This window comes from Plecotus auritus (genome assembly GCF_963455305.1).
Source record: "Plecotus auritus genome assembly, chromosome: 7".
In the NCBI taxonomy this organism is placed as follows: Eukaryota; Metazoa; Chordata; class Mammalia; order Chiroptera; family Vespertilionidae; genus Plecotus; species Plecotus auritus.
In genome coordinates, this window is record NC_137774.1 from 82,472,779 (window position 1) to 82,496,837 (window position 24,059).

General features: G+C 41.6%; 1 protein-coding gene across 4 annotated transcripts; it reads left to right on the forward strand.

Moving 5' to 3' along the window:
* The first annotated feature begins 238 nt into the window (after positions 1-238).
* On the forward strand, positions 239-23,895 carry MPV17L (MPV17 mitochondrial inner membrane protein like). Of its 4 annotated transcripts, none has more exons than XM_080679976.1 (5): positions 263-663; positions 7,942-8,012; positions 13,571-13,600; positions 13,773-13,998; positions 16,723-23,895. In XM_080679976.1, the coding sequence occupies exons 1-4, from the start codon at positions 354-356 to the stop codon at positions 13,950-13,952; spliced, it is 591 nt and encodes a 196-aa protein (XP_080536102.1). In that variant the 5' UTR covers positions 263-353; the 3' UTR covers positions 13,953-13,998; positions 16,723-23,895. The 4 variants fall into 4 exon arrangements, with proteins under 4 accessions (XP_080536101.1, XP_080536102.1, XP_080536103.1 ...); XM_080679977.1 differs by lacking the exon at positions 16,723-23,895 and adding an exon at positions 15,896-16,579; XM_080679975.1 differs by lacking the exon at positions 16,723-23,895 and having other exon boundaries at positions 239-663; positions 13,773-15,860.
* The last annotated feature ends 164 nt before the right edge of the window (positions 23,896-24,059 follow it).

The following is a 24,059-nucleotide window of genomic DNA, read 5'->3' on the forward strand; positions in this document are numbered from 1 at the left end:
AGTCACCTAGCACCCTCCCACTTCAACCCCCACCCTATCGCCCAGTCCCTGGCAACCTCTAGTCTACTTTCTGCCTCCATGGCTTTTTCTCTTCCGGACATTTCTTGTAAATAAATCTTGCATTCCGGAGACCAGCCGCTTTTCGAATGTTCAGCCCGCACAATGAATGGCTAGTGGCCGCGGGATTGGACAGCACAGATTGCGCGGGGCACCCAATCGCTTTGGAGCATCTGGAGGAGGCAGGTGCAGGTGGCGGGAGGAGGCGCCGCGAACGCACGGTGGCCAAAGGCGGGCGCTGCCCCGGGAGCCCGTGGCCGGCGCCAGCGAGTGCAGGTGGGAGCCCTGCGCGGGGAATGGCGGGCTGGTGGCGGGCGCTGCGGAGCGCGGCCCGGCGCTACCCGTGGCCCACGAACGTGCTGCTCTACGGCGCTCTCTGCTCTGCGGGTGACGCGCTGCAGCAGCGACTGAGCGGCGGCCCGGCCGACTGGCGGCAGACGCGGTGCGTGGCCACCGTGGCCGTGACCTTCCACGCCAACTTCAATTACGTGTGGCAGCGCCTGCTGGAGCGCGCGCTGCCGGGCCGCACGCCGCGCGCCATCCTGGCCAAGGTGCTGTGCGACCAGGCTATCGCCGCGCCCGTGGCCGTCACGGCCTTCTACACTGGTGAGATGCCTGGGCGGGGTTCAGGGGGCTGGAGCTGGGGGTGGGGGTGGGGGTGGGCAGGGGCCAGGATTGGGGGTGTGGGGGCAGGGGCCCGGACCGAGGGGTGTAATCCTTGGTGGGAGGGTCGGAGTTCAGGGTCGGGGAGGGGGCTGGAGGTGAAGGTGCAAGGACCCAGAAATTTGGGGACCCGGGATTAAGGGGGCCGAGGAGAAGTTGGGCAATGGCTAGAGAGGCCAGGGATTAGGGAACCAACGTCCAGTGTGGGTCAGGGATCAAGGGGGCCAGGAGCGCAGTTGGGATTCGGGGACTGTGCATAGTCCGAGGCTGGAGATTTCAGGAGGCACGGGGCGTAGGTTGGAATGGGGAGGCAGGGCTGGGGGCCATTTCCCCCTGAAAAAGGTCCACGGAGTGTCGAGGAGACCCTAGCTGGTGGTCATAAAAGCTGCAACCCCGCTGACCTAGTTGTGGGTCAGCCAGCCTGCTCCTGGGAAAATCCATGGGGCCTCCTTTCCACTAACGGACATTTCTTTCCAATACACCAACTAAACGTGAGGGTACTCAGCACCATGGTGGGTGGAACCTGAAATTGGGCCAGGTTTCCCAGAAAATTCAGGCTCGGGCACTAGCCTTGCTTTGGTAAGATTTTCCTGTGGAAAAAGGTGTGTGTGTGTGTGTGTGTGTGTGTGTGTGTGTGTGTATGTGTGTCCCATCCCAACATCAAAAGCTACTGAAAATGTGAGGGGACCCCTGCCAAAGAGGACTCTATACCTGTGAGGGTGCTGGGAGCTCCCTCCTCAGAAAACCTGTTGTCTGAGGGCCGGGCTTTGGGAACCTTGCTCAGGTCCCCAAATACCAAAAACAATGGAAGGCTCTGTGGCTTCCATCGTCTTCAGTTTCCACAGCCTGGAAAGGAGTGGGCAGGGGAGAGTCCTGGGCCTGGCCTTGCATTAGGGATCACACATCACTCCAAGAGGGTCTTCTTGTCAGTGCTATGGATGCCTTTTAAACTGGGATGAGCCTGGCCAGCGTGGCTCAGTGGTTGAGCGTGGACCTATGAACCAGGAGGTCACTGTTCCATTTCTGGTCAGAGCACATGCCTGGGGTTGCAGGCTCGATCCCCAGTAGGGGGCAATTGATGATTTTCTGTCATCATTGATGTTTCTATCTCCCTCTCCCTTTTCTCTGAAATATATTCTATATAATAAAAGCCTAATATGCTATGTGTCCGGTTGTCTGGTCAGTTGTTCGACCAATCAAAGCATAATATGCAAGGCCGCTCAACTGCTTGCTCTGACGTGCGCTGACCACCGGGGGCAGACGCTCTGACCAGTAGGTTAGCTTGCTGCTGGGGTCTGGCCAATCAGGACTGAGTGAGACAGGATGGACATGCCCTGGAGTCCTCCCGCAGTCTCACCCTGGCTGGCCAACCTCCTGCGTCCCTCCCTGATCCCAATCGTGCACTGGTGGGGTCCCTCGGCCTGGCCTGCACTCTCTTGCAATCTGGGACTCCTTGGGGATGTCAGAGAGCCAGTTTCGGTGCCATCCCGCAGGCCAGGCCAAGGGACCCCACTGGTGCATGAATTCATGCACTGGGCCTCTAGTATATATATAACAGTTTAAACTGGCTTGGGGTGGTCAAGTCACCATCTTGAAGAAACCTATACTGCCCCATAGATCTTATTTGGGGGGAGGGCAGATTCTGTTCCTTTCCTCACAAGCCCTACAGAAAACTCAAAGGACAGGGCTGCTTGATGCAGTCTCAGCTAACCACATGGCTCAGGGGGTCAGTGAGGTCAGGGAAGTCACAGTAATGGAGAACCGGAGAGCAGGGACCTCCTGGATTATCAGATATGTGTCTTCTCCCAGGGCATGACTTCCTGGCCGGATTTGCAAACTGGTTCATCATACCAGTTACTAGTGACTTTGTATAGGGGTGAAGGGGTTGGGAACCAGGGGCTGTGAGTTTGGGAATCAGATTCCCATTTAATGCTCAAACAACCCTGTGAGGCAGGTAGTCTTATTATAATGTAGTCCCATGTTACAGATTAGGAAATCAAGGCCCAAAAGGTTTAAGTGACTTGCCCCAAGACAACACAATTCCTGCTGTTCTCAGTCTCGGTGACTGTTGTCAGTATGCCTGACAATTAAATAACAGTGCTTGGGGAAGCCTATGGTTCAGGCCTGAGGCCCCTGAAACAGAACCCTGCCCAGGTGCTTATTTTGCTTTCAGATTTCTGGCCCACTGTTCCTCACTTCCTGTTAAAATGCAGATGGAAGGTGGGACCCCTTGGGTTGGATGTTTGCTCCAGGCACTTCCGACTTAGAAATTGCTTGTATCAAATGATCCTTTGTGCCTTGGGGAGCTTGAGTAGTGATTAAGAGTTCTGGCTTGGACCAAACCGGTTTGGCTCAGTGGATAGAGCGTCGGCCTGCAGACTGAAAGGTCCCAGGTTCGATTCCGGTCAAGGGCACGTAACTTGGTTGCGGGCACATCCCCAGTAGGAGGTGTGCATGAGGCAGCTGATTGATGTTTCTCTCTCATTGATGTTTCTAACTCTCTATCCCTCTTCCTTCCTTTCTGTAAAAAATCAATAAAATATATATATTTTTTAAAAAAAGAGTTCTGGCTTGGAATCTACACCTGGGTTGGTCTTGGACCACCTTTTTTTTTTTTTAATAAATCTTTATTCAGATTATTACAATTATTTCTCCTTTTTCCCCCATAGCTCCCCTCCACCCAGTTCCCACCCCACCTTCTGCCCTTACCTCCCGCCCACTGTCATCCATAGGTGTATGATTTTTGTCCAGTCTCTTCATGAACCCCCCCATACCCCTTTCCCCCTGAGAATTATCAGTCCACTCCCTTTCTATGCCCCTGATTCTATTATATTCACCAGATTATTCTGTTCCTCAGGTTTTTAATTCACTTGATTTTTAGGTTCACTTCTTGAGAGATATGTATTTGTTGTTCATAATTTTTCTCTTTACTTTTTTCTTCTTCCTCTTCTTTAAGAATACCTTTCAGCATTTCATATAATACTGGTTTGGTGGTGATGAACTCCTTCAGCTTTTTCTTATCTGTGAAGCTCTTTATCTGCCCTTCAATTCTGAATGATAGCTTTGCTGGGTAGAGTAATCTTGGTTGTAGGTTCTTGCTATTCATCACATTGAAAATTTCTTGCCACTCCCGTCTGGCCTGCATAGTTTCTGTTGAGAAGTCAGCTGACAGTCGTATGGGTGCTCCCTTGTAGGTAACTAACTGTTTTTCTCTTGCTGCTTTTAAGATTCTCTCTTTGTCTTTTGCTCTTGGCATTTTAATTATGATGTGTCTTGGTGTGGTCCTCTTTGGATTCCTTTTGTTTGGGGTTCTGTGCGCTTCCTGGACTTGTAAGTCTATTTCTTTCACCAGGTGGGGGAAGTTTTCTGTCATTATTTCTTCAAATAGGTTTTCAGTATTTTGCTCTCTCTCTTCTTCTGGCACCCCCATAATTCTGATGTTGGTACGCTTGAAGTTGTCCCAGAGACTTCTTACATTATCTTCAACTTTTTGGATTTTTTTTTTTGCTTTTTGCTTTTTTGGTTGAGTTTTTTTTGCTTCTTTGTATTTCAATTCTTTGACTTGATTTTTGTGTTCCTCTTGTCTGTTTTGGGTCTCTGTATAATATTTTTTATTTCAGTCAGTGTATGTTTAATTTCTAGTTGGTCCTTTTTCATATCTTCGAGGGTCTCGTTATATTTATCGGCCTTTTCTAGGATATTCTTAAAAAGCCTTATAACCGTAGTTTTGAATTCTATATCCAGTCGTTTGTTTTCCTCCATTTCTTTCGTTTGTGATCTGATTCTTTGACGCCGCATTTTCACTGATTCCCTGAGTTGGTAAGGTAGATTTGTGTGCTAGGTTTCCAATATGGCCCAGTGGGTCTGCCTCCCCAGTTAACCTTAGGTGGACACTCTTGGTGCACCCCTTTGTGGACTGTGTGTACAGCCTTGTTGTAATTAAGTCTTGATTGTTGTTGGTATCACTGGGAAGAATTGACCTCCAGGCCAGTTGGCTGTAAGGATCAGCTGTGTCTATGCTGGGAGAAGTTCGGTGCTGGAGACAGCCTTATTGGATTAGACTTGCCAAATTGCAATAGCCTCTGTGCTCAGCTTGGATGGGGTGGAATCTCAGTCTTGGCTTCCCGTCAGCCTTGCCCTTGCGCGCACATGCGCGCCTTCAGACTTCTGCCTTCCCGGCTCCCGAGTCTCCGCCTGAGAGTCCAGACTCCCCCCACAAGAGCGTGGGTCCCCAGGGGCTCTCCTGGAACTGAGGTTCACTGCAGTCAGAACTGGGGCTCAGTGTAGTCAGGAGCCTCTGACTCCCATCCACTAGGGAAAGCCTGTGGCAACCTCCGCAGCCTTTGTGTGCACTGGCACGCGCGCGCTTTCAGTCCTCCGCCTTCCCTGGCTCCCGAGTCTCCGCCCGAGAGTCCAGACTCCCCCCGTAAGAGCGTGGGTCCCCAGGGGCTCGCCCGGAACTGGGGTTCAGTGCAGTCAGAACTGGGGTTCAGTGCGGTCGGGGGCTTCCTTCCCCCTTCCGCCAGAGAAAGTCAGCCAGGCTCTCAGCCGCCCTTCCTCTCTGCGCCACAAAGACCCTTTGCCGTACCTCCAATTCTCTGTGAGCTTTTCTCTTTCCTTCTAGTTGTAGAATTTTCACTCAGCCAGCTTTCCTGTGGTTCTGGATGGTGTCCGTTCTGTCTTTTAGTTGTAGTTTTGAAATTGTTGCGCGAGGCAGCAGTTTAGGTGTTTACCTATGCCGCCATCTTGGTTTCTCCTGGACCACCTTTTTTTTAAAATCCTCACCCAAAGGTATTTTTTCCACTGATATTTAGAGAGAGTGGAAGGAAGGGAGATGGAGGGCTGGGGAGAGAAGAGAGAAAGAGAGAGACATCATGTGAGAGAGACACATCATTAGGGGCCAGGGATTGAACCTGCAACCCAGATACGTGTCCTTGATAAGGAATTGAACCCGTGACCCTTTGGTGCATAGGCCAACGCTTTAACCACTGAGCCTACAGGCCAGGGTAGTCTTGGCCCCCTATTAACCTTCCTGAAGCTCTTTTCCTTCTCTGAAACTGTGATACTCCCCTGGTAGTTAGGACAGTGGTCGGCAAACTCATTAGTCAACAGAGCGGCAAACTGTGGCTCGCGAGCCGCAGTTTGCTGACCACTGGCGTTAGGAGGATCAAATGAAATAGTGTACACAAAGTGTTTAGCACTTAATTAGTGCTGGTTAAGTGGAATGAGGTTTACCAATATACCACTGGGTTTTCTGATGAGTTCTGTTCTAAGAATCCCCTGTAAAGTGACTACAAATATTTTATTTCCCCTTCCTCCTTATGCAATTTGGGGGAGAATTTTTAAAGCACTCATTTTTACACCCTTCCTAAAGTAGGAGGGTTTCATCCTTGTTCCCAGAATTTCTTTTCAGAGTTGTCAACATCAAAGTTTTCAAAATAGCCGAAACCGGTTTGGCTCAGTGGATAGAGCGTCGGCCTGCGGACTGAAGGGTCCTGGGTTCGATTCCGGTCAAGGGCATGTACCTTGGTTGCGGGCACATCCCCAGTGGGTGGTGTGCAGGAGGCAGCTGATCGATGTTTCTCTCTCATCGATGTTTCTAGCTCTCTATCCCTCTCCCTTCCTCTCTGTAAAATATCAATAAAATATATTTAAAAAAACAAAACAAAACAAAAAACAACAACAAAGTTTTCAAAATGTTTTTAGGAAAGCTGAATTGGAGTTCTGCTTTTCAATTCTGATTTAAAAGCCTCTTTCTTTGGTTGGAAACTTGTAGTTGCCAGAATACACAGGATCCATTAGCCTTTTTTTTTTTTTTTTTTAAAGGTAATTAAGTTTTAAAAATTTTAAGCATTTTACAAAAACTTTGAAAGGGAGAGAAAAAAGTCACCAATGGTCTCACTATCCTAACACTGCTGTTTTTATAAATTTTCTTAGTTTTTTTAAAAAAATCATTCCTCTATTCCTGGCTGGCATGGCTCAGCAGTTGAGCATCAACCTATAGACCAGGAAGTCACAATTAGATTTCCGGTCAGGGCATATGCCTGAGTTTCGGGGCTTGATCCCCAGTGCGGGGTATGCAGGAGGTAGTCGATCAATGATTCTTTCTCATCATTAATGTTTCTATCTCTTTCTCCCTCTCCCTTCCTCTCTGAAATCAATTTTTTAAACATTAAAAAATAATAAAAAATAATTCCCCTATAACTTTTATACCCTACTAATCTCACTTCATATTTATCATTCCTTTAAAAATTTATCTAGTTTCAGAGTGGAGATTATATTCTCTTTTCTATGTTGAGTCAGAAAGGACATATTGAGTGAGTGGTAGTGGTGGTTACTTTACATATTGAAATAGGAAACTTGAACTCTTTTACAGTATTCTTCCTACTTAATCTTTTAAAATTCTTTTTTAAAAAATTTCTTTATTGATTAAGGTGTTACATATGTGTCCTTCTTCCCCCATTATCCGCCCATCCCCCCCCATCATGCCCTCACCCCCCTGTTGTCTGTATCCATTGGTTAGGCGGCATATGTATGCATTCCATTCCTTTGGTTGATCTCTCCCCCTTACCCCCACCCTCCCCTACCTTCTCTCTGAGGTTTGATGGTCTGATTGATGTTTCTCTGTCTCTGGAACTGTTTTTGTTCATCAGTTTATGTTGTTCATTATATTCCACAAATGAGTGAGATCATGTGATACTTATCTTTCTCTGACTGGCTTATTTCACTTAGCATATTTTTTTTAAAATATATTTTATTGATTTTTTACAGAGAGGAAGGAAGAGGGATAGATAGTCAGAAACATCGATGAGAGAGAAACATCGATCAGTTGCCTCTTGCACACCTCCTACTGGGGATGTGCCCGCAACCAAGTTACATGCCCCTGACCGGAATCGAACCTGGGACCTTTCAGTCCGCAGGCTGACGCTCTATCCACTGAGCCAAACCGGTTTTGGCTTCACTTAGCATATTGCTCTCCAGTTCCATCCATGCTGTTGCAAATGGTAAGAACTCCTTTTTTAGCACAGTGTAGTATTCCATTGTGTAGATGTACCACAGTTTTTTAATCCACTCATCTGCTGATGGGCACTTAGGCTGTTTCCAAATCTTAGCTATGGTGAATTGTGCTGCTAGAACATAGGGCTGCATATATCTTTTCTGATTGATGTTTCTAGCTTCTTGGGATATTAAAATTATTTTGATTTGTGTTTTTGCAAATAGGCATGAGTATTCTCCAGGGAAAGGATGACATATTTTTGGACCTGAAACAGAAATTCTGGAATACATATAAGGTAAGACAGACTTTTGAAAATGCAACCAAAATGTTTTTGTACATTTTTAACATTAAATACATTTTAATAAAAATATTATTAAATTAGGGCTACAGTTGGTTAGCACAAGGATACAATATTTTAACAGATGAATCGAATGAAAAGAAGCTTTAAGAGTGCCCATATGAGTGTCTCTGAATTGTATTCAGTGTTCATAATAATTCCTGATGTTCTTATATTTACTCTTACTATTGATTATAATTTAGTGAATCTCAGAATCAAAGAGTTTATTGCAAAAAGGATAGAATGTGAATGGAATCATTCCCACATTCAGAGTTGAGGTTTCCAAATGTGCATTCTGCTGAGTCTCTGTGAAGGGAACCTTCTTAACATTACAAAGTATTTACAGAGAAAGATGGTACTCCCCAGGGTCATGTCTAGGCTTGAAGCAAGTCACTTGTACTGTTTGCTCAATACAATATACACAATCCAGTCTGACAAATATTTATTAATTAATTCAGTGAAGATCTGTGGTTTTCTTCTGTTTTATTTTGGAAAAAGGAACAAGTTTTCCCATGATGCCATAGATCCTATGGAAATACGTACATCAAAGCTTTATAAAAAGAGTGAGCAAGCAGAATTGTGAAAGAAAGGGGCTTTAGGCAGGGATTTGTAGGTGTTTCAGATTGTCCTCCCTTAATGAAGACATACAGGTTATCTTTTTTGCATGTTGAATGCCATGCTAAGGATCCTGAACTCCAGTAGTAGTAGTGGCAAGAGAAACTAAACACGGGGGCTGTTGTAACCAAGTTCACATGAGAAATAATGAAGGAGTAGGAATAGGAGTGATTTGAGAAATATTTAGGAGGCAAAATTGGTAAGTCTGGGTGATTGGAAATTGGGGTTATGGGCAAGGACCCATCTAGGATGACTCACAGGTTGTGACTTAAGTAACTTGAGATAGGACATAGAGGACAAGTGATCCAATTTGAGAAACAAGATAGTTGAGTTCAGTGTGGGAAATATTGAATTCCAGATGCTTTTAGGATATTCAGAGGGAGATGTCCAGATGCACAGAGGAGAACTCAGAGCTAGAGATAATAGATATGGAAGAAATTGGGATAAAAATAGACTTTTGATAGAAGCTTGACCAATGAAAGTAAGAGCACAGAAGAAAATAAGCACCCAAAAGGAATCTGTCACAAAAGACTCTAATAGCCCAAGGGATGTGTGAGAGCAGAACTGGTTCTTTGTTGCTAAGGAATTATCCCCCTGTCCAATCCATGTTCTTCTGATGAAGGTGGGAAGGACATTTCTAGTTTATTTGTTGTTTACATGTAAGTAGTACTTGAGCTTTTTTTTTGTGTGTGTGTTTTCTTTTCTTTTTTTTTTGCACAGATGGCATGCAATTTCTGTCTCCTTTCACCACCTGCAACATGGCAGTTCAGATATATTATCTCTTAAGAAATATATTGGATAACACATTCTTCTCTCTTATATAGTTTTAAAAAGCTTTAATATGGAAATAATTTTAAGCTTACAGAAAAGTAATAAGAACAGTTCAAATAACACCCATATGGGTGGCCTAAATGGTGGGCCAAGTCACATCTGGGGGACTCAGTCTCCTTGAAGAGGGAGGTGCCCAGTTCCAGTCACTGGAGTCTCTGGTCCTCCTTTGACAGCTTATCCCAGAAGTTCTACCAATGGCACCAACAGACATGTGGAGTCTACAGTGCACCTTGTCCAGACCTGGACTCCTTGGGCTTTGGCTGGCCCTTTTCCTGGCTCCTCTCTGGAATCTCGTATGAGTCTGAAAGCAGCTACTGTGTGCTGACACCAACACCATGCCAAAGCTGAGGATTTGGAAATGAACTTGAACTCCTGCCTAGCAGAAGTTCACCATCTGGAGGAAGAGACCTGCCTATAAAAAGAGAACTTGCCCCTCAAATATTTGGTGGGAAGTTAACACCACCTTTGTTTGCTCTGACACTGTGCCAAACACTCAAAACTGGCGTGAGAGGCCAACCCAGGGGTCCAGGAACTTGCCCTCTGAGAGGTGGTTCTGTCCAGCCACGGGCTCCTGGCCCAGCCTCATCTCATGCCTCCCTCTCTCCACTCTGTACCTCAACCATTGAATTTTTTCAGTTCCTGGAACATGGAAGCCTCTTCCCACCCCAGCCTTTCCCAGACTCACATCTCCCCTTCCTTTGGACCTCAGCTTACACATCGTTTCCTAAGGAAGCCTTTTCTGACTACTTATGCCCATTATAAAGTCTCCTAACCCTTGGAATTATCTTGTTGAACTTCTCACAGTTGTAATAAATCACTTATTAATGTGGAAAAAATATCCATATGCCCTTTACCCAAATTCGCCTATTAACGTTTTGCCCCATTTATTATTTGCTTGCTCTATCTATCCATCTGTCTATCTTTCTATCTAATATGTTTTTCTGAATCATTTGAGTTCGTTACACACAGAATTACCATTTACCCCTAAATACTCAAGTATCTATTTTCTAAGAATAAAGATATTCTCATATAACCATAGCATAGTTATCAACTTCAATAAATTTAACAATGACAATAATCTTTTTCTATCTTCTACCATCCATATTCCATTTTTGTCCATTGATCATCTAATGGCCTGTATAGCATTTCTTTTCCTTCCAATACAGGATCTAGTCTAGGATCAGGTAATGCAGTTAGTTCCTATGTCTTTTCAGTCCCCATTAATTTGGAACATTTTCTTAGTCCTTTTAAAATCTATTGCAACACTGATATCTTTGAAGAATATAGTCCTCTTTTTAAAATACACACACAGCGCATTTGCTTTTGTGGGCGGGGGGTTGTCTGTTGTTTCCTCATGATTAGATGAAGGTGATACATTCCTGGCTAGAGCACTCCACCTGTGGTGATGTGTCCTCCTCAAGGTTATCACACCAGAAGGTGCACGATGTCCTTCTGTCTCTGGTTAGAGATGTCAAGGTGTCTGATTTTTCCACTGTCTACTCACTATTTTTCCCCTTGAAGTTAATAAGCAATCTGTAGGGAGGCACTTTAAGACCATTCAAATAAATAACCTGCTCCCCATCAGAATATTCCACCCCACCCCCAGATTTGGCACCCCAATTCTGCCTGAACTAGTTTTTGCCATTGTGATGGTTGCCAAATGATGAGTTTCCAACTCCAGCACTGGTTCCACATTTACCAGGTGGTGCTCAGTGATCTGTAAACAAATGCCTGCTCTTGTATTCCAGTTATTTATTCTTTTCTCTATTATCAGCATGGACTCAGGGATTCTCATTTTTTCAATGGCTTACAATACATTACTGTGTGTAGTTATCTTTGGTGCTTGAGTGTCCGGGATTTGGCCAGTGAGAGTCCCTTCAAGCTGGCTTCTATGTTCTAGGGACATCCATTGTTTGCTTTTTTAATCCTCACCTGAGGATATGTTTGTTTTTTAAAATTAATGTTTGTTTTTGAAAATTAATTTTAGAGCGAGGAAGCGGGGGGAAGAGAGAGAGAGAGAGAGAGAAATATCGATGTGAGAGAAACATTGCTTGGTTATCTCCTGGACATGTCCCGACTGGGGATCAAACCGAAAACCTAGGTATGTGCCCTGATTGGGAATCAAATCCTCAACCTTTTGATGTTTGGGACTATGCTCCAACCAACTGAGCCACCTGGCCAGGGTCTCCCATCCTATCTTATAAAAGAGTAATATGCAAACTGACCATCACTCCAACACACAAGATGGCTGCCCCCATGTGGTCAAAGATGGCTGCCCCCGTGTGGACACAAGATGGCCACCACAAGATGGCCAGCAGGGGAGGGCAGTTGGGAGGGACCAGGCCTGCAGGGGAGGGCAGTTAGGGGTGACCAGGCCTGTAGGGGAGGGCAGTTAGGGGTGACACGGCCGGCAAAGGAGGGAAGTTGGGGACAACCGGGCCTGCAGGGAAGGGCAGTTGGGGGGGACCAGGCCTGCAGGGGAGGGCAGTTAGGGGTGACCAGGCCTGCAGGGGAGGGCAATTAGGGGCAAACAGGCTGGCAGGGGAGCAGTTAGGCATCAATCAGGCTGGCAGGGGAGTGGTTAGGGGGTGATCAGGCTGGCAGGCAGAAGCGGTTAGGGGCAATCAGGAAGGCAGGCAGGCGAGCAGTTGGGAGCCAGCAGTCCTGGATTGTGAGAGGGATTTCCAACTGCCCATTTAGGCCCGATCCTACTGGGATCGGCCCTAAGCAGGCAGTCGGACATCCCTTGAGGGGTCCCAGATTGGAGAGGGTGCAGACTGGGCTGAGGGACACCCCCCCCCCCCCCCGTGCACAAATTTTGGGCACTGGGCCTCTAGTTTTTTAAATAAAAAAAATCACTTCCTTAGTTTCATAAAAAGATATCCCTGGCTTATCTTATATCTGTACTTGCCCTCCCCCAGCCCTGGAACCAGCCATTTCTTTGCCGAGTCCTTTACCCTTTTAGTGGGGAATGGGAGACCAGGATCTGTGCAATGCAATATACTAGGTGATGTTATGTTCTGAAAGACAAATATTGCCATAAGAAGTAAAGCCATGTTTGTATGAGTTTACTCTTCTTATCCTTTTTGCTAAAATAGTAAATTCTTAAGTGAGTATATCTTTTAGACAGCTTTTATTGAAATGGTTTATTGTAGAAACTTTAGGAAATACTAGTAAAAGTTAGTAAAATAAAAAAAAGTAATACCACCTTTATATTACTAGTATAATACTACTTTTAAGAACTGTTTTTTAAAACCTCTTTTTATTTAGATATAATTTACATACCAAGACTTGTAGCTTTGAAAAAAATTCATAATGATGACCATTTTTGTCAGAATGTACAGGTTAAAATAAACCTATCTTAAAATATTTTGTAAAAAACAATGTCAGCTAAACTTATTCTATAGCATGAAATAGTAAAATATGTTATTAGCAAATCATTCTATAAAGAATGGATTTGGTATACTTTCAAAAATTTATTGATGATCCTTTTATAAATATGTTTCTTTATCATTTGCTTGGGCTAACAGGGAAATTGCAATATATAAATATGTGCTGTTATTTTTTTTTTTAAATATATTTTATTGATTTTTTACAGAGAGGAAGGAAGAGGGATAGAGAGTTAGAAACATCGATGAGAGAGAAACATCGATCAGCTGCCTCCTGCACACCTCCCACTGGGGATGTGCCCGCAACCAAGTTACGTGCCCTTGACCGGAATCGAACCTGGGACCCTTCAGTCCGCAGGCCGACGCTCTATCCACTGAGCCAAACCGGTTTTGGCTATGTGCTGTTATTTTGAAAGCAGTTGTCTAACAGAATTGATAGTGATTCTGGTAGACTTTTCATTCTGGATCTGTGAATATAACTAGTATAAATGTCTTGTACCCAACAGTTTTTTCCACAACTTCCCACCCTCTTATATGCAAGGGACCTTAAGTAGCCCAATTTAATCGGCTTAGTCTGAAATAAAATACCACCTCCGAATACTATCTGCCTGGTATTTCTTAATCTTTTATGGAACGAACTGTGATTAAAAGGCATTCTAATTTATATATTTTTAATTCCAGAGTGGTCTGATGTACTGGCCTTTTGTACAGGTGAGTTTTTTTATTTCTTTGAATTCTTACAAGAGTTTATTTAAACCAAACTGATGACATATGCCTGGGAGCAAGATCTCAAATGTTCCCTCTACAGGTGAGTTTTAAACCACTCAGAATTCTAACTCCTGGCTTTGGTTTATACAGTCCTAACATCCTCTTTCTGTTACAGCTTTCCAACTTCAGCCTGGTTCCTATTCAGTGGAGAACAGCTTACATTGGACTCTATGGTTTTCTGTGGGTCACCTTCCTTTGCTATTCACAACAGAGTGGCGATGGCACATTGACGTCAGTTTTCACATTCCTTCATCGAAAGAAGGCCAAGGAATTTGAAAAGCCCCCAGAGAAATGAGGAGTCAAGGATTCCTTGAAAGTGACAGTATTTTTCTTTAAATGCAGTGAGTTACCTACTGATAAAATACTCTACTTACCTGCGGTATGTGCTCCATTTGGAAGAATTACTATTCCTAGACCCACTTGTTTCCTAATTACCAATGAGCACTTTAAATTTTATCCAAACCTTTTTTTCCTCATTCTAGCCTGAAAGTATTACTTCTCTAATATTTTCACTTCTTCAATACTTTGGTAAATACCAATATCAGTGGCAAAATGGCATTTAATCATAGTTACTATTTCTATTTTAATATTTTAATGCCATTTAATTATATTTAATTATTAATGCCATTTAAGGAGCCTGTTTTGATTGTATACATCTCTTTTCTAACATCTCAGGTTATTCCTAAACACTTTTGGATCTTATTACCTTTTATACCAAAAGTAGTTCTTAATAGTAAATTTCTATTTACATGGAACTCAATCAAAGTCAAGATTGAATAACCAGATTTCCTCCCACCCCAATACTATCTAATCATTTTTTTTGCTGATACTAAAGTTCTATAAGTATATTTTAAATCATAAAAAAATAGTGTATGATTGGTGTGTCCTGTATAGAATATAGTTCATTGGCATTTTCTATTTTTGTAATTTCTAAGTAGAGTACTTTTTAGCTAATGTTTTTTAGTTTTGAGCATATTCAGTACCCCATATGAAATTTGACTTCTTTAAGAGAAATATACTGAGTGAAGTTTCTGGGGGAAAAAGAAAAAGAATAACTTTTCATTCTTTGTAAGGAAGAACTCTATTTCATAGATTTCTAGGAAAAAGTTACCCCAAATTTCATGCTGTTATATTTTTAAAAATCGATGTTTTAAACTAAATTTTTAAAGGTAATCTCTAAGGTATATAAGAGAAGCTTGATTCAGTCTTTCAGATTTACTGTTTGCCTCACCTCAAAACAAGTGGGTTTAAAATTACATAAAAATCTCAAGGAGTTTCAGCAAATTTCACCCAAGAACTGAACCACAATTCTGTTGCTTCCAATGGAGTATTGCACAAATTTAAGATGTGAAGCACTAAAATGTTAATAAATTTATCTTGAGAATTTATATTTAAGATTAATTTAATGATATATACTTAAAATGTTGAGCATATCATTTGTAATATAAATTTATGTCATAACTTTTAAGTATATTATTAATTTTATTTTACATTATTGGGAGAACGGTAGAAAATTTCTAGATAGTGTAATTAAAATAACATGGATGGATCTTGAGAATATTATGCTAAGTGAATAAGTCAGTCAGAAAAAGCTAAGAACCATATTATCTCATTCATATGTGGGATATAAAACTGAAACTCATTGAAACAAACAACGGTATGATGGTTATCAGAGGGAAGGGGGTGGGGAGCAGTAAAGGGTAAAGGTGAGCAAACATATGGTGATGGAAGATGATTTAACTTTGGGTGGTGGGCACACAGTGCAATATCCTAGTACAGATCATGTATCATAGAAATGTACACTTGAGACCTATATGATCTTCTTAACCAATGTCACCCCAATAAATTTAATAAAAAATAAAATAATTTATTATTTGCCTTGTTTTAAAAGTAGCTAATACCACAGAAAAGTTATTTCACAATATATAAGACAAATTTTGTCATTAAAAAAGTATATGTAGAGTAACTATCGCAAGTACTACCTATAATCTTTTAGCTGAGCTTCAGCATTATTTTATGATGGAAAAATAGCGTTTGCATTTTGTACAAAAGCAATTGGGAAAACAGACCTTGTTTATACTGTTAAGGAGAAACAAGTTTTTTATTCATAAAAGTATGATAATCTGTACTCAATAATGTGTTACCCTGTAATATAGAAAATATATAGCATGGCTTCTCTACATTTTTGCAGATAATATACTTTTAGTTTTTTAAAAATATATTTTTTATTTATTTCAGAGAGGATGGGAGAGGGAGAGAGAGATAGAAACATCAATGATGAGAGAGAATCACTGATTGGCTGCCTCCTGCACGCCGCACACTGGGGATTGAGCCTGCAACCTATGCATGTGCCCTGACCGGGAATCGAACCCTGACCTCCTGGTTCATAGGTCGACACTCAATCACTGAGCCACTGCAGCTGGGCCACTTTCAGTTTTTAATGCAAATAATACAATGTTTGTCTGTTTTAAAATGCTGCCAATCTTGGTAAAACACACTCTAGACCTTCTAGTGTTTAGAACCAGGCAGGTGGCCCCCCTCTTCCTCCAGATTACCCTGTTCCATAAGGTTTCTTTAACTGTGTGTTGCCCTACCATGTTTTGGCTCTATGTTTGCTCAGGCAAAGGCAAAACCTATAATTCCTTTCCCTTAATGGAGCTGAGGTAGACTGGATTTTCAAAGCAACTTTACCTCCTGTGTGTAGAAAACAAAAGGGAAAGTTGGAGGATGTCAAAAGAATTTCTTTAAAAAAGCTTACAGACACCATACACAAAAATAAACTCAAAATGGATACAGGACTTAAATATAAGACGGGAAACCATAAAAATGCTAGAGGAGTCCACAGGCAGCAAAATCTCAGACATATGCCAAAAGAACTTTTTCACTGATACTGCCCCTAGGGCAATGGAAGCCAAAGAGAAAATAAACAAATGGGACTACATCAAAATAAAAAGCTTTTGCACAGCAAAAGAAACCATCAACAAAACAACAAGAAACCCCACTGTATGGGAGAACATATTTGCAAATGTTATCACTGATAAAGGTTTAATCTCCAACATCTACAGGCAGCTTATACAACTTAATAAAAGGAAGATAAATGATCCAATAAAAAAATGGGCAACGGACCTAAATAGAATCTTTTCGAAAGAAGACAGAAGGAAGGCCAAGAGACACATGAAAACATGCTCAAAGTCACTAATTATCCGAGAGATGCAAATCAAAACAACAATGCGATACCATCTCACACCTGTCAGAATGGCTATCATCAACAAATCAACGAACGACAAGTGTTGGCGAGGATGCGGAGAAAAAGGAACCCTCGTGCACTGCTGGTGGGAATGCAGACTGGTGCAGCCACTGTGGAGAACAGTATGGAGTTTCCTCAAAAAACTGAAAATGGAACTCCCATTTGACCCAGTAATCCCACTCCTAGGAATATATCCTAAGAAACTAGAAACACCAATCAGAAAGGATATATGCACCCCTATGTTCATAGCAGCACAATTTACAATAGCTAAGATTTGGAAACAGCCTAGGTGCCCATCAGCAGATGACTGGATCAGAAAACTATGGTACATCTACACGATGGAATACTATGCTGCCATAAAAAAGAAGGAATTACTACCATTTGTAGGCACCTGGATGGAATTAGAGAACATTATGCTAAGTGAAATAAGCCAGTCAATGAAAGAAAAATACCACATGATCTCACTCATTTGGGGATAATGAAAAACATTATAAACTGATGAACAAAAAGATAGATACAGAAGCAGTAAAGCATCAAACAGACTGTCAAATTACAGCGGTAAGGTTAGGGAGAGGTGGGGGAAATAAGAGATCAACTGAAGGACTTATATGCATGCATATAAGAGTAACCAACGGATGCAAAACATTGGGGGGTGAGGGCATGTATGAGAGTGGGGTGGGAGGGGCAATGGTAAGATATGTACACATATAATACCTTAATAAAAAATAAAATAAAATAAAATAAAGAACTTCAAAATAAAAATAAAAAAGCTTACAGAATATGGATTTCTGATCCTCCCATAGTTAGCTTGAACTCAGAGATCACAAATCCTGTCCTAGGTCCAGGCATTTGGCGTATTTGTCCTGTAGCTCTAGTGGCTCCTTCCTGGTATTCTTTTCTGACTCCCTGGTGGTCACTGTATGATAATACAATTGGTCCTGCTGCTACCAAAATCAAGAGTGCCCAAGTCTCATCCTGTTGGACTGCTGGTTTTCATTTCTAGTCTCCGAGATAGGCCTCTTACAAAAGTAGTTGAAAATGATTTCTCATTTCAGGGGAGAGCTTTTCTTATACACAAATGGATGCAACCACCCTTATAACAAATGTTACTAAATGGGATAAACAACAGAATGATAACTGTGTTAAAAGAAGTTCATGATTTAATTGGGAGTAGAAGTAAAAAAAAAAAAAAAAAAAAAAAAAAAAGATAATCTGGTTCTCAGGACGTCTAATCCAATTCATCACTAGTTTCCTCAGCAGCATCTGTAACAAGTGGTCAATAGAAAGCTTGACTATTACTCAACTATTGCCACCCAGCCATAGATTAGCGGCAGAAGCAGTAGGTACTTTGAAGTCATGGTGCCCTGGATAATCTGGGAAGGCTTCATGGAGGTGATGTCTGAGCTGGGTCTTAAAGGATGGAAAGTCACAAGAGTCTCAAGGTCTGTGAAGTGGAGGGTGATGGTAGGATCAAATGAGAAGTTCTTGAAAAGAGAGCAAAGAGAAAGAAAAGGCAGCCCAGCCAGTGTAGCTCAGTGGTTGAGCATCGACCTATGAACCAGTAGGTCAGGTTTCGATTCTCGATCAGGGCCCATGCCTGGGTTGCGGGATCAGTCCCTGTGTGGGGCGTGCAGTAGGCAGCCGATCAATGACTCTCTCTCATAATTGATGTTCCTATCTCTCTCTCCCTCTCCATTCCTCTCTGAGATCAACAAAAATATATTAAAAAAAAAGAAAGAAAAGTCATTTAAGCTCTAACACCGAAGGACATTTCCATTACCCGCTCCTCAACTTTGAATAATGTAGATGCTTCTATCCAGTGTACTTGTAATTAATAAAAGCTAATGTCCTTTTATCTATATCATAGTTGGTTTGGTGAGAGAGAATTAGGCAATGTGAAAGTCTGCATGTTTAAAATGCTCTAATACCAACTTGGAGTGGCATGTGAAAATATTTCTCACAAAATCTGTTCAGTAAGGTGATTCAGTTTACAGAATAATGGATTATTTGCGCACTATACAGTCAGCGAAATTTGGCATTTAGGGGTTCCTATAAATGAAGGGTGCTTTGGGAAAACTTTATCTTATAATACTCTTTGGGCCACAATAGGAAAGCTAATGAATGAAAGGGATTACAGCTACTAAACGATAGTTTTACATTCTAGTACTTCATTAATAATTATAATTTTAGTTTTCAATACTTTTAAAAATATATTTTTATTTATTTCAGAGTGTAAGGGCGAGGGAGAGAGAGATAGAAACATCAATGATGAGAATCATTGATCAGCTGCCTCCTGCACGCCCCCCACTGGGGATCGAGCCCGCAACCCGGGCATGTGCCCTTGACCAGAATGGAACCTAGGAAAATTTTGTTTTATTTTTTCACAATAAAACCTATAAAGAGATTTAGTTTTGGTATTTCAGGTTGTACCTACATAGGCCTCAAGATAAACTGTTAATCAAATTAAATGTAGATAGTCTCTTTAGTTGAGACAAATTACCCAGAACTACAATTTCTAACTCATCCATCATTGCCATATACTTTCTTTACTGTTTCTCTTCCAAGCATCGTCAGCCTTTAGGATTCATCTGAAGCTGTCCAAAAATATTTTTTGCTCCGTGGGCAATTTAAATTTAGTTCAGTGGAATTTTCTACAGAGTGTTTGCCAAAACAAATTGTATCCTGATAGGCTTAACAATATTTTCTGGAGGCAGCTTTCATTTGAAATTACCCTAGTAGGTTCATCTTCTGAAAGTATAGAAAGTTAATGGATTTTTATGCATGAAGCTTTTAACCTTGCATTGGCTACATTTAATCTAGTTTTGTCCATAATGTTTAGAATCTAAAAGAACCAAATAACAGAAAATGCAATTAAAAAGTGATTGAATTTTTTTCTTTTAATACTTGCAAAGGCCGGTAATTGAAAGGAAAAATCTGGAGTTTAAAGATAAAGAACAGATAAAGATTTGTGAATAGTGACCAACCAAGTGAATAGAAGAGAATAATAACTGAGTAACATTTTGGCATATATTACAATCTTTCTTTTCCTAGTTCTTTTTTCCTTTGTAAGCCTGTCTTCCTTAAATTAATATTTATTCACCCATATTTTCCTCCTTTTTTTTGGCAAATGGCCATATCAAACCGTCTTCTGTTTTTAATCCCCGCCCACCCCCACCCAACCATGACCACACAAACACTTCAGGAAAGCAGGATAATTGTGGAGAGGGTAGGGACCAGAGCATATAAGTGACATGATTGCTATGCTTTGGAGAGATGGTGGCAGAGACCCCTCATTGGGTCTCTTCTTTCCTCGGGGAAAGAAAAGGTAAAAGGATCAGGCCTAGCCCTAACCGGTTTGACTCGGTGGCTAGAGCGTCGTCCTGTGGACTGAAGGGTCCCAGGTTCGATTCCAGTCAAGGGCATGTACCTTGGTTTTGGGCACAGCCCCAGTAGGGGGTGTGCAGGAGGCAGCTGATCTATGTTTCTAACTCTCTTTCCCTCTCCCTTCCTCTCTGTAAAAAAATCAATAATATATATATATTTTTTAAAAAGGATCAGGCCTAGGGAGAATTTTGAGGCAAGTAAACATTCTGGAGGCAGCTTCCATTTGAAATTAGGTTCATCTGAAAAGAAATTAATGGATTTCTTATACCTAAACATTTTGGGTTTGCACTTCCCTTTCTTCTTTTTGCTGTTGGTTAATCCTTACCTGAGGATATTTTTTTCCATTTATTTTTAGAGAGAGTGGAAGGGAGAGAGGGAGGGGTGTTACAGAAAACCGGAGAAGAACCAAGCAATACTCAGAGAGATGGAGTTACATTTATTACGCCCGGGTCCAGAGGAAAATGTCTCTCAAATTCTGGGCCCCAACATAGAGGAATTTTCCCTATTTATATGTTTTTACCTTCTTTGTCTCCCAAATATGGGGTGTTTCTGGCCCCCTTTGCAAGTTCTTAAAGAGCCCCTATGTGCTAGGGCCTTAGACCTCAACCAAAGGCTTGGCCTGGTGCCAGCACTGATAATTTCATCTGGGGAAGGTTTAATGGCCTCTCTGAAGTGGGAGCAGTCTTGTTTTCCTTATTATTTAAGCAAGCAAGCATTTACAGAAGCCAAATAGCAGGGTTAAAATTTCAAACAACAGTTTTTATATAAGATGGATACTTCATGGGGAGAGAGAGAGATACCAAACATCCTTGGCTGCCTCCTGAATGCTCCCCAACAGGGGACAGGGATCGAACCTGCCTTGACTGGGAATAGAACCCCTGATCCCTCTGTGCTTTGGCCAACGCTCTAACCACTGAGTAACACAGGCCAGGGCTGCATTTTCCCTTTCTTTTCAGAAGTCCTCTCCTTCCTCTAGGTCCCCTTTCCCTGCATTCTTTCTGGCTATAGTGCTCTATCTTCCAAAAACTCCTGTTCTCTTCATGTGGGTGATTTCAGCTAGATGTAGATAAGTAGGTTTAGGATGGCAGTGTTTCTAGCTGAGTTTTTTGTTGTTGTTGTTGTTTGTTTGTTTTTTAATTAACACAAACAAATCCAGATAGAATTTCAGGAATTATTGCTGGGTGGGAGCGGGTGGAGAGAAGAGGGTGTATTTTCAGCACTTTACATTGTGATACACTTTACATTGTGCCATACACTTCCCATTGGATTAAACCAGCCTGGCAAAGATCATTACCACATGTTGTGAGCTTCCCAAAATGGGTGATCGTTATCTATTTGCATATTGTATTTCCTACCAGACTGTGAGCTTCTGGAGGGAAGAATGTATTTCATATTCATATCTGTATCTGAAATGTCCAGCCCGGTGTCCAGCACATAGCAGAAACTCCAACAGGGTTGAATGAATTGCAGTTTATGGATTGCTTATTTGTTGCTTTTTGCCTCTTGACTGGTGCTGAGAAATCTGGACTGATCACCCTTCCATTTTCATCCCCATATGCAGGCAGCTGTCCTGTCAAGATTGGCACAGCCCAGACCTTCCCCTAGTGTGGCCCCAGGCTCAGAAAATTGTGTTTTCTTGGGGGATGGTTATGACTTGTGGGCTTTGGTTCTCTTTGCCCAGCTGGCACATGTCCCTCAGAAAACCATCTCTTCACATCTTAACTTCAAACTTGAACTGAAACATTGGCTTTTCCTGGGTCTTAAGCCTTTTGGCCTTCAGGTAGGAATTACAACATCAGTTCTCCTGGTTCTCAGGCCTTCAGACACAGACTAGAAAGAAACCATTGGTTTTCCTGGGTCCCCAGTCTGTGATTCACCTTGCAGATCGTGGGACTTGCCTCCATATTCACATGATCCAGTTCCTTGAAATAAATCTATATATACATCCTATTGTTTCTGTTTGTCTGAAGAACAAATATACCCTTGTTTATGTATATTAATATTTTGTAGTATGTGGCTCATGCAGTGTGGTTGTCTGTGGGTGATGACCACCAGCTCACAGTTGTAACAGAATTACACTGAACATTACTTTCTGGGACCCCTGAAATCATAATATATAGGCTGTCACCCATTCCTACTCCACAGCCTCTCTATAGGACCCCAAATCTCTCTGATTTGAAAATAGGAATTCAGCCAGGTAGCTAGATAATTGCCAAATAACAAAACTGACTACATTTTCACTTTAGGTTGACAGTGGATGAAATATGTATGTTGTGAATTCTGTGAATGTTGGGAGCTGAGAATTGATTCCAGTTAGACTGCAAGCCCTTTCGTTGCTGAGATATTGCAATGCTTCATGATGCTTCTTAGTGAAGAACTTGGAATGCAGTTGATATTGTAGCTCTGTATAACAAGGTCAACTAGTTGATCAAACACCTGCATGTTGAATATTGCCTCTTTAGTATTCATGATGAAAGCTGTATTGGTTCATTGTCTAACACTTGTGTGAGAGTCATCTTCCCCTGAGTCATGGAGCCAGAACACTCTTTTCATATTTTGTGTGGTAAGGGGTTAGTTGCTTCATTTTTAAGTTTAAATTTTATGTGTAAAATGTATATATTAAATTTTTGGTATAGTACAATTTAGTATATATGAAAAATGAGTTTTAGTTAAGTACAGCACATGACTAGCATTTTTGTGTTATTGGTGATACAAATATTCTGTGAAATATGTAAAGGAAATGAGATTTACATCTTGTAATGTTTCCTAATCATCTTTATTGCAAATGCAAGATTTATGCCTTTACTTTGGATTGAGATACAAGTTGTCCGGATCAGTTTATGTGTTCTTTGTTACTTACTGAATTCTTCCAGATTTCCTATGTATGTATGTATTCATAGTGCTGAAAACTTAGAGTCAAAATCATTCCCAAGTGACTTCTCAAAAACCATTATTTCTGAGCATAAGTAGGAAAAAGATGCAGTATTAAGAGTCTCTTATTAATACTGAGGAGGCAAACTTGAGCTTCATCTTCAATTACTGAAGCTGCTTTTCCCACTCTCTAGTGCTCACATGGCTCCTTTAGTCTGGAGTCCACTAGTTTCTTCTTTTGTGATTTAAATTCTTCCTATTGACTGAAGATTTCCCAAAATTATTCAATGAAGAAACTGAGGATATGTGTTTGATAAGTGTGTTGAATTGTTATGGAGTTGAGTTTAACAAACATTTATACACTTATTCTGTTTATGTATATATACATTGCCTCACGGTCATATTAGGTCTTTCTATGATGATCCTTTCTCTAATTTATAGCATCTTCATTCTAGGTCCCTTTTTGTTGTTTCAGTATTATCATCAAACTATTACGAATATAATGGTAATAGTAGGTAACTATCAGGAAGTTAATTTGGAGTGTGGAAGATGGAATTCCCTGTCTTGTACACAACACTTAGCTTTTAGTTCTATAATTTGACAGGGATAGGACGAATGAATTAAATTATATGTAGAGCTCAGGTTTCAGGTGTGTTAAATTTTCATGCATCATTGTATCTGAGTGTCTTCTGTGAAGGGTTATAAATTAGAAAATTGAAATAAAAACTACTAAACCAAACTGAAAATATTCCCTGTTCACTTGATTTCTTCAATAGTGGACCTCTAAGTTGAAGATTAAGAGAATGCTCTTTGGTGGGGTGGGGTGGTTGTATGTCAGTAAAGATTCTTGTACATTTTGCCTATTTTATTTTACTGCTACTAAAAGAAAGTGGGAAAAAT

Bases quoted from the DNA above. Each gene is read 5' to 3' on its own strand.
- MPV17L (XM_080679975.1), top strand. From the start codon at position 354: ATGGCGGGCTGGTGGCGGGCGCTGCGGAGCGCGGCCCGGCGCTACCCG. The intron at 8,013-13,570 runs GTAAGACAGACT...TTTTAATTCCAG, and splicing joins AATTCTGGAATACATATAAG to AGTGGTCTGATGTACTGGCC. The intron at 13,601-13,772 runs GTGAGTTTTTTT...TTTCTGTTACAG, and splicing joins TGTACTGGCCTTTTGTACAG to CTTTCCAACTTCAGCCTGGT.